Raw genomic sequence first — 12,500 nt, 5'->3', positions numbered from 1 at the left:
GCCGTGAGGCTCGCTGCCTGGCACAGGTGTGTTTATTAAAATGATGGAATGAGAGTGAGAATACAACCACAAATGTACATCTAAGCTCCTGTCCTGTTTCCCATCTTATTCTGTGAACTACTGCAACATTTAAACCAGTCAAATGAGCTCCAATGGATGTCTTCAGTCACACGTTTTCAAACAGCGTATTGGACATGGAGGCTCTGTCTGCAAAATAATTTATCATTAAAAATGACAAACAGGTACACAGAGGCATAGAAGTTCTGCTTTATCACTTTTATTCCAGCTTCTCATTTTTTAGAATATTTATTGATTTTTTTTTAGAGTTAAATGCATTTAGTTATCAGTGCTCCACATTTTATGGTTTGAAATTATGTTTTGCTTGTATAATTACAGATCTGAGCAATTTATGACAAGCAAGTTATTATTTATTGCTGTTTTTAGTTTTCTAAATTTTAATGTCATGAATAAACAGCGAAGTGTTTTATGATCCTGAGCCCTTTGAGTTGATTTGATGCAGATTTATGGTTAAATAAAGGTAAAGAACGTCTGGTATTGATAAAAGCTGAAAAAAATGATGTTAGTTATACAAAAATTAGATTATGTTGCTGTTATTGTTTATCTTTAGATTGATATTTTTTGTCAGGAAGCACTCAGGAGTTAAGTTTTGTGTTTTTCAGTTTAACAACTTTTATTCCAAGGTTTGTTTATTGTTTTTCAGGGAAGTTAATTTTTTTAATTACGGTACCTCCGTTCCAAACATGCTTTCTAAATGATGAGTTTTGTTGAATGTGATAGCACAGAAGAATAACAGATGAGATTTCAGCAAGTATAAACAGTTAAAAATTGTTTTAATATACATCCAACATTATGATCTCTTTATAGTTTTTTTAACAATTTTTTGGTTTAATTTAATTTTCAAATAAAGGACAGGAAACTGGATTCTGCACCATTTACTCATGCAAACTTGATGTTAAAAAAGTACAATTTTTAGTAATAGACTAGTTTCACAATACTTCTTTATAACTTTATAAGATTCAAACATAAAAGTCATCTTTGCTGCTCTTAAAGGAGACATAGTGGGCTTTTAAAATCCTTTTTTTACATTTAAATCGGTTGGGGTCTGTATAAAGTGGAATTGCAATGCTTATTTTAACTCATCAGTCCCTCTTTCACCCTTTTTCTGTGGTGTGTCTCATTTACAAATAAAAACAATAGAAAAAACTGAACAGGTTGAAAAATATGACTCAAATAGAATATAAAGAAATCTTTGCAGCACTGGGAGAGACTAAATTTAAATTTTCTGCACTTAGAGACTCCCAAGTCCACAATAAAATGCATTTAATGGCTAAAAAAGGTGGGTTTTGCACGATATGTCCACTTTAAAATGCACTTTTGTTATTCTACTTTATTTAATTCCCTGATAAATCAGCTCAGCCATCCCGTCCTTGATGCCCGTGCTGTACTCCAGGGTTGCTCGGTGGATCTTCCACTCGTACAGGCCGCACTTGCGCAGGTACCTGAGGAACTTTGGAGCCCCAGGAAACAGCACGTTGTCAGCCAGAACCATGGATCCTTTCCCCAGCAGACCACTGCCCTCCAGCAGCTGAGACACACACAGGGACACAAAGACGATAAAACAAAGATGGAATAATGGTTCGTATGTAAAAGGCTTCTCGTGTGATTTTAAACCTGCAGGTCGGGCAGGTAGCACTTCTTCCAATGGTCCATGAAGACAAAATCTAGCCTCTCCAGGTTGTAGTCGGTTCTCAGCCGAGGGATCACCTCATCAGATGGATTCACGATGAGCTCCACCTGGAGAAACAAAGTGTGTAAAACTGTGTCTGTGGTTAATTTGAGACATTTACTTCTCATCTCACCGTGTTGTCATCAAAACCTGCCAGGCGGACGATTTTCTCTGTGATGGCAGCATTCCTCTGATCCATCTCGATGCTGTAGAGCCTGGCCCCCAGGGGCAGGGCCCGGGCTATTCTCACAGTGCTGTATCCACAATGAGCCCCCAGCTCCAACACAGTCAGGGGGCTCTGTTCCATCAGCAGCCGGTCCAGAATTTTCCCTAAAAACACAAACATGCAGAGTAAAGTGAAATAACTTGACCTTATGATTAACTCATTGTTCTTATTGCAAAACATTTATTTACCACCTTTTTTGGGCCCAATGTTGCTGATGAACTCCACCTTGCTGCACCAGAAATCAAAAGCATCCAGGATGCTGTCAGGATCTCCAGGAGTGGAGTGAGTGAGAACGTACTGGAAGGCGCGCTCCTCCCGGCTCAGACCCGTTGTACAGTCCTTCCATATCCGGACCAGAGCCGACCGATAGAACAGCACGAAGAAGTACCGGTACCTGATCAGCACCGTCAGCAGGAGAGGAATGAAGGCCAGAGCAATAGCCGGAGACACCATCCTGGCACAGAGACAACACACAGCTGTCGTATACAGTATACTCATGTTTTCTGGTAACAAACTAATCCTTGTGGTTCATGAAATTAAGTTTAAGGAAATCTGATTATTTTTCAATGGAGCAGGACAGCAAGTGTGTAAATCAAGGCCGGCCCAAGCTAATTTGGCACCCTAGATTTCACGTGGCACTACTTGTGCAATTTTATAAATCTCACTGTTAATTTACAATTACAATTTGTTACACCGCAAAGCAGCTGAGAAACCTACAGAACAATTTACCTTCATAGACCTGAATAAACTAATTATTCTACTGACTAAAACAACTAATCTGATAAAAAGCTGTAAAATATATATGTTTTTTCATCCCCCATTTGTGGCGCCCCCGAGCTGGATGGTGCACTCAGCATTTGCCTACACTGCCTATGTCACAGGCTGTCCTGTGGCATAGGCAGTGTAGGCAAATGATCTTAACGATTTCAGAGAAATGAAATTCTGGTCTAAATAAATAACAAGCTAAACAGAATTGGAGGTTATGAGACAGAGTTATGCAACATAGATCCTCTAACTTATAGAATATTAAAAATATAAAAGTGGTCTTGAATTCTGGTTGAAAAGTTGATTTAAAAGTGCTGAGAATGAACAAACTGCTTTTACTCAACAGACACTCTGTTCAGATTCAAGGAAGAAACCCTGATACTTCACATAAAAAATACTTTGTAACTATAGTCTCTCTCAATGATTATTTAAAGTAAAGACATGCCAACAATCTACTGAAAGACTAGATTCTACCAATTTTGTTTTAATTTAAATTTATTTAAAAAAAGAGAATATACATCAAACATACAAACAAATTAAATTTAAATACACCCGATTATCCAAAAGCTTCATTGTTTATTGAGTTATTTGTTTCTTATATACCAATAAGGAAAACACTAAGGTTTAGATGAATCTTTTCTTTATAATAAAGGTTAAAGACGACATTAAAAACATTCAATTTTAATGATTCTACAATTTATTAATCTCAATAAATGCTAAGCCATTTTCTAGACTTGTGAGGTTTGTTTCTTTTTCCTTTATTAATTTTTCTGTGATAAATTTGTTCATACGAGTATACGTGTAAACAGAAAAACTAGCATGGTATCTTTACAAACCTAATTTCAAACTGGAAATTTTCACGAGCTAATTACATTTACATGCCCATAATAAAACCTTAAAAATAAACGTGAGGATAAAGTGTTGCGCCTTTAGATGTTAACAGACTCTACATGTCTGTTGTCTCACTGAACAATATCTGCTGGAAGGAAAAGCCGAACAAACTCACCTGTTTACTAAAGAGCTGAGGGACTTGGGCTGACTTTGGCTGAGGCAGAAACAGAAATAAACGAGTGTGTGTGTGTGTTTGAGTGTGTGTGTGTTCAGGATAAGGACGCTGCAGTTTGAATAATTAATGCTTCACGTGCACAGCGACACACACGCTGTAATTATTGCCAGTTATGTAATAATATAACAGCTAGTTAAACACAAAACACTATATTCTCTGGTGTTTGACGAAATGTATAAAACCTAAATTCTGCAGAACAGGTGAGACGATATGCAAAGTGTCAGGGACACTTAGACTGAGGGAGGCAGAATGAAACTGATATAACAGGTGTGTCTGTGGAGTCCAATTTCTGTTTTTACTGAGTCATGCAGAAAGATCAAGAAAAAGACACGAAACTGTGTTTTCAAGAACATGAATATAGAAAAACCTAAAATAATTATGCAGTCACTAAAATACAAACGTAAAAGAAATGTATTTGCATGTCACAGTTTTAGACAAATCATCTGATGTTGAAAAAATAAGCTATAGCCGTTTGATTATCTTGTAAAAGATGGTGTGATTTTATGTAACACTGTGAGATGTGATGTTCATCTGTTGTAGCGTTACATCCAGTGATAATTTCCTAGGGGTGTAAGAAAATATCGATACACTGAAATATCACGATATTTCATTTCCCGATACTGTATCGATATTCTAAAGCCCTGTATCGATTTTTTATTAAGGTTTAAAATGTCAACTTTCCTGCCAGCCGTTCATTTTAATGTTGTAGTTCAGCCTCTGACCACTAGTTGGCAGCAGTGAGCCAGCCATTTATTTTCAAACTATTTATTGTCAAATTTAGTCTAATAATTGAAAACATGGATGAAATAAGAAATATGAAACAAATAAAATAAAATACATACAAAGCAGAACACAGATAAATGTATCAAAAGCATGTCTATGTAATATTAGAATTTTCTGAGACAATGAATTTTGGTTTTTCATTTTTTTCCCCCGTAAGAGGTTTTTATTTAACAGAATTTTTGGACAAAAAAATCGCAACACATCGCAATATATCTCCTTGCTTATAGTATCGCAATATATCGGGATATATCGTATTGTGACCCCTCTGTCATGATATGTATCATATCGCCAAATTCTTGCCAATACACAGCCCTATAATTTCCTGAAAGTTTTATTTAAATATGCCCAGTTGTTCATAAGATATTTTGCTAACAGAGTTAGTTGATTCTAATGTTAATAGCAAAATTATGAACAAAAATCCCACTCCACCTATTAGTGACTGTCTCTCAATTACAATCAGCACCAAATTTTAGGTTAATCTGCATCATTGTAATGTAGTCCCACAGACACGAGATAAACATTATTGTTCGCTTTTGCCTATTAGCACCAGGATAAACATTGTAAAAAAAACCCATTACATTAGGTATAGATAGAAACAAAGTTAAAAAAAGACATTGTCAAATCTTGAAAATGTATTATTTATATATTTATCCTTGATTATTTTAAGACAAACAGCAACTTTACGTGATCCAAACCTCCCTCCTCTTTCATTCAGTAACATTTTGTTTACGTGTCCAGAAAAAATACAAAAATATTTCAGCAAATTATGCTGCTGTGACAAACAGACTTTGGGAGATGTTGCATCATTATAATAACACCATAATGATGCAGCAGCCACAGAAACAACAGGTTTCTGTGTTTTAACTAAGCTGCTATTTGATGAAAAGGAAAAAAACATTATACTGTAAGTTTGAAGAATTTTAGTAAATCTGAGGTATAATTTCCCAGTAAAAATATATTATCTGATGATTGTTATCAGTTTATTCCTGTTGTTCCTCACGTGTTCCTGTTTGCCATGTTGGATTTTGTTACAACTCGCAGCAGCAGCAGCTCCCAGACCGACTGTGCTGCTTAAATGTCTGAACAGGGTTGTTTAAGCAGAGCTCTAATAAACTTCTTCAGCTCTTTGTCCCCTCTGGTCCACCTAACAAGTCGAGTCAACACAAGTCTTCCTTCTTCAGCCCGACCCAGGGCCAAGAACCACCAGCTGTAGACCCTGTGCTCCACCTTTCCTTCGTCCTTCGACTGTCTGTAATCTGTGCTCTCCACTTTGAGCTCCTTCTTTTTGTTCACATCTAAAGAATCTAAACCAGGACACGTACAGCTGCCTCCTTCTTGCAGCCACAACGCCCTGTGGGTCATTGCACCTCCGAGCTCCTGCGCCTTTTCTGCACCTCCCCCAGCCCACCTCAGAATGCGACTGCGGGCCAGAGGGACCAGCTGGCGGTCGCCTCCCACTGTTGACATGCTGCCCAAACGCATCTTTAAGGCTGCAACAGAACAAAAATGAACATGATTCCACAGACACATCGTAAAACAACCCCTCTGTCTTCTATATTGTGTCATATTTTATAATAAAATTCTTCTTCGGTTTAGTCTTACTGAAGGGAAGACAAAGCAAAAGAATATGCTGAGAAATTGTGCCATTTGTTCCCACCGTATGGACTGTAGCAGAAGTTTTCCTGGATGTCAGCCTCTCCTTCAGCAGCCAGACTGCAGGCGTCACAGATTACGTTGCCTGAGGGGTGGAAAACAGAGATAATATGATTTTAACTGTTTACAGTGAAGACATACAAAAGTTACTAATTCAACCTTGGCATAAACAGATCACAGCCGTGTTATATAAACTTAGCACAGACAGTAAGGACATTTGTGCTTGGTTTTGCCATAATAATGTTTCCTGGCAATAAATCTTATACCGTTGGAAAGCCTGATAATTTCCCTTTTAAATATGTTTGTAAGGAACATGCATTTGTGTGATGAGCAGTAGAGCAGAGTTTGTGGGTTGTGTACATGAAAAATTAGCCAAATCTTCTTTGCCAAACAGCTTCTGGTACTACCGGGTTCTACCAATCAGGTGCCCGCTATAAGATTTATTACCAAGAAACCTTGTTTAATAGGCTGCACCTGCATTAACAAGGTTTCTTGCTAATAAATCTTTTAGCAGCTATGCTCCATATGGCCGTCGACTTCCCTAATTGACACATTTTGTTTTGGTGACAGGTTATTTTCAAAAATAAAAGTACAATTCAATACGGCTAAAATATTACAATTAACTTGAGAACACAAAACTTTTGAGAGGGAATGAAAAAGGGGAAAAAAAAATCCCTGTATGTTGTCGGGGGCTCCGTAACGTTGAACAAAGACAGCTTAGACCAGGGCTATTCAACTAAATTGCTCCAGGGGCCACAGTTAATGCAGACCACTGGCACAGGAGCCGAACGTCCAGCAATTAGTCATTTTGTAAATAAACCAAGTAATTACAAAGATCTGTTACTTTTGAAATAGTTTATTTTGCTGCATTTTATCATGGATGCAACATACAGAACCCTATGATAGTAAAACAAAAACTAAAAGAACACATAATGCCTCCTATTTAACACAAATATTTTGACTTCTCTGACTTACCACAAGTAGGGGTCTCTGCGGACGAGCAGGCATTTCCTACAAAAGGCGGTTCACAGCGGTTCAGAACAGACACACCTGATTGAATGACCTTTTTCAGGGGACACATCTGATTGGACGAGCACAAAGGGGGCGTTTCCTGACACCACACCTGATTGGATGATCGTTGCTTTGGCGTTTTTTTAGCCTACCTTATACCTTAGCATCAGACTTTCATATTTATTTTAATTATATTTAGCTTTACAAACTTGGTGTTGCTACAGTGGTAATTAGAAGACTTGGGAATATAAATATATAATATATATAATAACAGCCGGCAGGATAACTGCTGGTATTATATGTTGACAGTGTTGGACCCATGTCTTCGTTCATTATTTCCGCCTATGTTTATTAAAGATACTGACCTAAGTCTTCATTCATTATTTCCACTTTTCTTAACAAAGAGCTCCAGGTTGTATTTCAAAATAAGAACAACATCAGTCTGTAGTGTATTTTATTTTATCTTTTGAGACGTTTAGAAATAGGGAGAACTAAATGTTTGGTTTGTCAACAGTGAAAGAAAAACGAAAGAAAAGAACCAATCAGTGTTTATGCATAGAAATACCTACTGTGGGCCTGCAGAGAACCCCTTCTCAATTTTTAAACCAATTTTATATTAACCTTTATAGTTTTATCTTCAACTGCTTGCAGTGGTGGACAGTAACAAAGTACTTTTACTTTATTACTGTAATTAAGTACATTTTTTGAGTATCTTTACTTTACTTGAGTAGTTATTTATTTGGGAACTTTTTACTTTTACTCCACTACATTTCAAAGACAAATATTGTACTTTTTACTCCACTACATTTCTAGGAAGCTTGTTGTTACTTGTTCCTTTTAGATCAGCATAGCTTTATAATCCGCTGTAAAAAAAAAAAAGAAAAAAAATCCATTGTTCCGGTTTTTCTTTTCATGAAATGCAATTGGCCACAAACTATGTTCGTCACAAAGGTAACCAATCACGTGCGTAGCTTATAGCCTACGTCACACTCGTTAACTCTCGGTAGCGGAGCGCGCGCTCCCATCACTTTACTTTCATTTCAAGCAGAACCAGACAAAAGAAGAAGATGCAATGGAGACCACTGAGGAAACACAAGGAGAGAAACCAGTACACCCATGGTCACATCTCAGTTCAATGTTCGAGGTTTTAGGACTTAAAAATAATACGTATCAGTTCAAATGTCTTCTCTGTTTACCACGGGTAAAGTACCTTTCAGCATTCCATAACTCACCATCTAACGTGAGAAAGCACATTGAGGTAAGTCAGCAAACTTTTTTCTCACTAGTTTAAACGCTTTAAATGAAGTTGACTTTGGTTAGGGTGGTTGTGGTTTCATGCTGTGAGAGATGATTGAAAAATAGCCGACCGTTGTGTGCTAACTGCTAGCTTAGAGCACCGTGCGGGTGCCCCTTGGGGCTCTGCACTCAGGATTCCTGTTGGGCCCTTGGGCTCTGGTCTTCCCTATGTCTGCCTCGTGTCTTGGGGGTTGGGTCTCGGTCCTCCACAGTCACTATTAAATATTCCATTGGAGAAATCTTGTATAAACACACATGTTCACAACTGCTCACAAACAGGTGTTCTGATCTGGGGGTTCTGACTGGTCACTGAGTCTGTATATACAGTATGTCTGTGTGTATATACTGACAATATTTATGAATGTAGGCATGTATGTATGTATATCTTTATATATGTATGGGTATGTGTATATATTTATATATGCCTTCTATGTATTTATCCATTTATTTTTCAGGTTAGCGGACAGATGTTGGGTGTGTGGTCCTGTGTTTTGTTGGTGTAAATTTAATATACTTCTAATCACTATTTCAATCTTTCTATCTTTCTAATTACTTCTCTCTCTGTTTTTCTCTCTGTCTCTATTTTCTCTTCACTTAAAAAAAGTCACTGATGATGAAGAAATAAACTAAATAAACTAATATTTGGTTTCGTTTTCTACAGAAGTGACAAAAAAAAGAAAAGAAAAAAAGAAAATGTAATTTGTACTTTTACTTTGTACTTAAGTACTTTAAAATGCACGTACTTCTGAATACTTAAGTATTTTCAAAAGTAAGTACTTCAGTACTTTTACTTGAGTAGATTTTTGACTGAGTAACTTTTACTTGTAGTGGAGTAGATTTGACCATGAGTATCAATACTTTTACTCAAGTACTAGAGTTGAGTACTTTGTCCACCACTGACTGCTTGTAGTTTTAACTGTTTTAGATATTCACATAAACGTTTTACCAGTTTTCAGCCAAGACTCTGACGTTTCTGTAGATACCAAACACGTCTATGGCTAGCTAAAATAACTTATAGGAATTGAAGTAGAAAACTGGAGGTTTGGACTTAAGAGATGAATGAACCAAGTGGTGGGCTGCAGTGGGCCGGATGTGGCCCACAGGTCACCAGTTGAATAGCCCTGGCTTAGACGAATAACTGGTGCAAATTATCCGAATTTTACTCCTAAATTACTTAAAAGTTATGCAATTTTGTGTAATGTATACCCCCACCACCACCAGCACCACCTGGGCTGGGCTAAGCCCCCAATGTTTTCATCATCCTAACACCGCCTCTGGAATAAAGCCCATCTGATGGAGCAATATTTAAAGCAAACATTTAAATATGTATAAAAGAAGTGAGGCGACTGAACTGCGCTTTAAGGAGAATAAAATCAGCAGGACTCGGACCTTTCAGCTCCTCCTCACGCCGGACCTCCTCCTCCGTCCGCCCGTCCCGCTGTCCGCTCGCCGGGATGCAGAGCTCGGTTCCGCTCGGGAAGCGGCTGCAGTCGAACATCTCGGGCCAGGGGAAGCCGAAGGCGCTCATGACGGGCACGCAGCCGTCCCGCACGGCCTCGCACAGGCTCCGGCAGGGGCTGACGGGCCCGCTGAGCTCCGGCAGGCACACCGGGGCGAACATGGAGCACAGGAACTTCTTGGTGTCCCGGTGGCACAGCTTGGAGACCAGCGGCAGCCAGGCCGCCGACTGCTGCTGGGCCTCCTTCAGCGAGTCGTGGCCCAGCAGGTTGGGCATCCACATGCTCATGTAGCCGATACCGTCACACAGCGACAGGGTCCTCGGGATGGCTTTGCACACCGAGCGGACCGAGGAGCTGCTGAACCCGAGAGGAGGGGGCCCGAACTGGACCGGAGCCACGTCGTCGAAGGCGCGAGATGGACTGAAGAAGAGGAGGACCAAAGTGAGCAGGAGAACGGGCATGGTTCTTGTTCCGAGTCAGCAGCAAAACTTAGCCTCCCTGTGTGGACTTCAAGGTGTAAACAAAGAGGTGTGGAGGAGACAGGAGGACAGGCACCTCCCAGTTATTCCTCCTCCTCATCAGACTGTCTCAGACCCTCAACGCCCCCCTTTCCAATAAGCTACTTTTCAATTTAAAAATTTAATGTAACATTTTTATTGGTGCTGTTTAATAGGCTATGGAAGCCCATTTCCGCCACCCTGATAAAAAAATAAATAAAACTTCTAACTCATAATTATGACTTAGCTATCTCATTATTATGAGATAGTATCTCATAATTATGACTTAGCTATCTCATTATTATGAGATAGTATCTCATAATTATGAGATAGTATCTCATTATTATGAGATAGTATCTCATAATTATGAGATAGCTAAGTCATAATTATGAGATACTATCTCATAATAATGAGATAGCTAAGTCATGAGATACTATCTCATAATAATGAGATAGCTAAGTCATAATAATGAGATACAAGTTTTATTTTTTTATCAAGGTGGCGGAAATGGGCTTCCATAATAGTCCATGGTTATAAAGTAATAAGTGAATAATAAACAAAGTGTTCACCCTAGTCTTCCTCAATAAATCTATTTAGCTACAAGTCAAGGATTCCCTGAAGGAACATCCTACATTTAATGTAAAAAAAAAAAAAAGCTTAAAGGTGACAAAGTTTAAGCCATTTTGTTTTGGCCATGCTCAGTCTTATTCATCTGATGACTACTTTCTAAAAGCTTCATTCAAATTAGAGAATCATGAGATATTTTGCTGACAGCACAAACTTTGATAGTTTATTTATTTTGTGCTGCATGTTTTTTTTATATAAACTGTTTTAAAAATGCTTCTTCTTGAAACATTTTCCACTTGTTTGCTTTTAACTCTCCAAGCTTGCTTATTAAAGGCAGTAAGCGGAACCATCTCATTCAGCAAAACCAAGACAAAAACATCAACAAAGTGTGTGCAAATTTATGAAGAGCTGCTGTCAGTGTTGTTTCAGAAATCAAGCAGTTTTGTAGTGGTGTGTTAAAGGAGCAGTGTGTGTGAGAGACTATCATTATAGCTCAAGGGTTCGTGTGCGTTCAGGCAGACCTCAAGCAGAGACCTTTTCATCTTTCCCAGAGATGCCACACATCCACCAACATGTCTCATCCTGTTTCACTCTTCTGTTGCTCTTGCACTTTGTTACAGTGGTCTTAAAAAAAAGAAAAAAAAAAAACAGGAACATGAATATAGTCAAAAAAAGGAACTCATCCTTTATAAGTGTTTTTTTTTTTTTAGAAAATGTGTTTTACGAAATATTGGAAAGAGCACGCCTATTTAGCAAAGCAAAGGAAATTAAGGAAAATTGTGATTGTTAGATTATTTCTTTGTTGTAACAATGCTTTTTGGGCAATAAATCTTAATTCGTTGGGAAGCCTCTTTATCTTTTAAATGTTGCCACATTTGTAAGGAACATGCATTTATGGGATGAGCAGTAGGCCTATTGTATTGACACTTGTTGACACTTGCTCTGCTCCTCCCAAAGGGCCGTGTCCGAAACTTTAAGAGAGAGGCATCCTAATCAAATGCCCTAACCACCTCAGCAGGACATCCTAAAAAATGAAGCTCATTTCAGCAGAAAGTATGGAAAATAACCCTGCAACTAAACCTTATTACTGGAATGTTTCTGTGACTACTGTGGGGAAAAATATCACTCAGGCTTTTAGCAACACATCATCTCTAGAATTGTGTGATTCGGGGGAAATTGAGAGTGAGGTGCACTTTTTTCTTTTACTGTCCTTTGTATTTCATTCTGAGAAATGATGTATTTAGTAAGGTTCTTGATGTTTATCCAGATTAATTTTATTGAACTGATGAAGAAAGTATTTTGTGTTTCAATTAGCCCAGTTTATTTTAAAGGCCTGGCAATTAGAAAGGGGACACCTTTTGTTCAAAGAAATATATATGTCTGTCTGCTTGTATACACACACACACACACACACACACACACACACACA

General features: G+C 38.2%; 3 protein-coding genes across 4 annotated transcripts in view; 1 reads left to right on the top strand and 2 right to left on the bottom strand.

The window, feature by feature from the left end:
* Positions 1-490, top strand: part of anapc15 (anaphase promoting complex subunit 15) — a 2,339-nt gene extending 1,849 nt beyond the window's left edge. For both annotated transcript variants that reach the window (XM_014008015.1, XM_014008014.1), the window contains one exon: positions 1-490. This exon is cut by the window's left edge and continues 251 nt beyond it. The gene's annotated coding sequence lies outside the window, so the exon portion shown is untranslated.
* An 834-nt stretch (positions 491-1,324) lies between these two features.
* Positions 1,325-4,442, bottom strand: tomt (transmembrane O-methyltransferase). Its single transcript, XM_014008013.1, has 4 exons — positions 2,165-4,442; positions 1,881-2,077; positions 1,693-1,815; positions 1,325-1,606 (listed from the first exon to the last, which is right to left on the bottom strand). The coding sequence occupies exons 1-4, from the start codon at positions 2,469-2,471 to the stop codon at positions 1,409-1,411; spliced, it is 825 nt and encodes a 274-aa protein (XP_013863467.1). The 5' UTR covers positions 2,472-4,442; the 3' UTR covers positions 1,325-1,408.
* A 762-nt stretch (positions 4,443-5,204) lies between these two features.
* Positions 5,205-10,706, bottom strand: sfrp2l (secreted frizzled-related protein 2 like). The gene is made up of 3 exons (XM_014008012.1): positions 9,937-10,706; positions 6,245-6,325; positions 5,205-6,077 (listed from the first exon to the last, which is right to left on the bottom strand). The coding sequence occupies exons 1-3, from the start codon at positions 10,466-10,468 to the stop codon at positions 5,659-5,661; spliced, it is 1,032 nt and encodes a 343-aa protein (XP_013863466.1). The 5' UTR covers positions 10,469-10,706; the 3' UTR covers positions 5,205-5,658.
* Between the last annotated feature and the right edge of the window lie 1,794 nt (positions 10,707-12,500).

Source organism: Austrofundulus limnaeus, unplaced genomic scaffold, assembly GCF_001266775.1.
Source record: "Austrofundulus limnaeus strain Quisiro unplaced genomic scaffold, Austrofundulus_limnaeus-1.0 Scaffold46, whole genome shotgun sequence".
NCBI lineage: Eukaryota > Metazoa > Chordata > Actinopteri > Cyprinodontiformes > Rivulidae > Austrofundulus > Austrofundulus limnaeus.
Note: the sequence above shows the minus strand (reverse complement) of the source record. Positions and strands in the feature narration are given on the sequence as shown.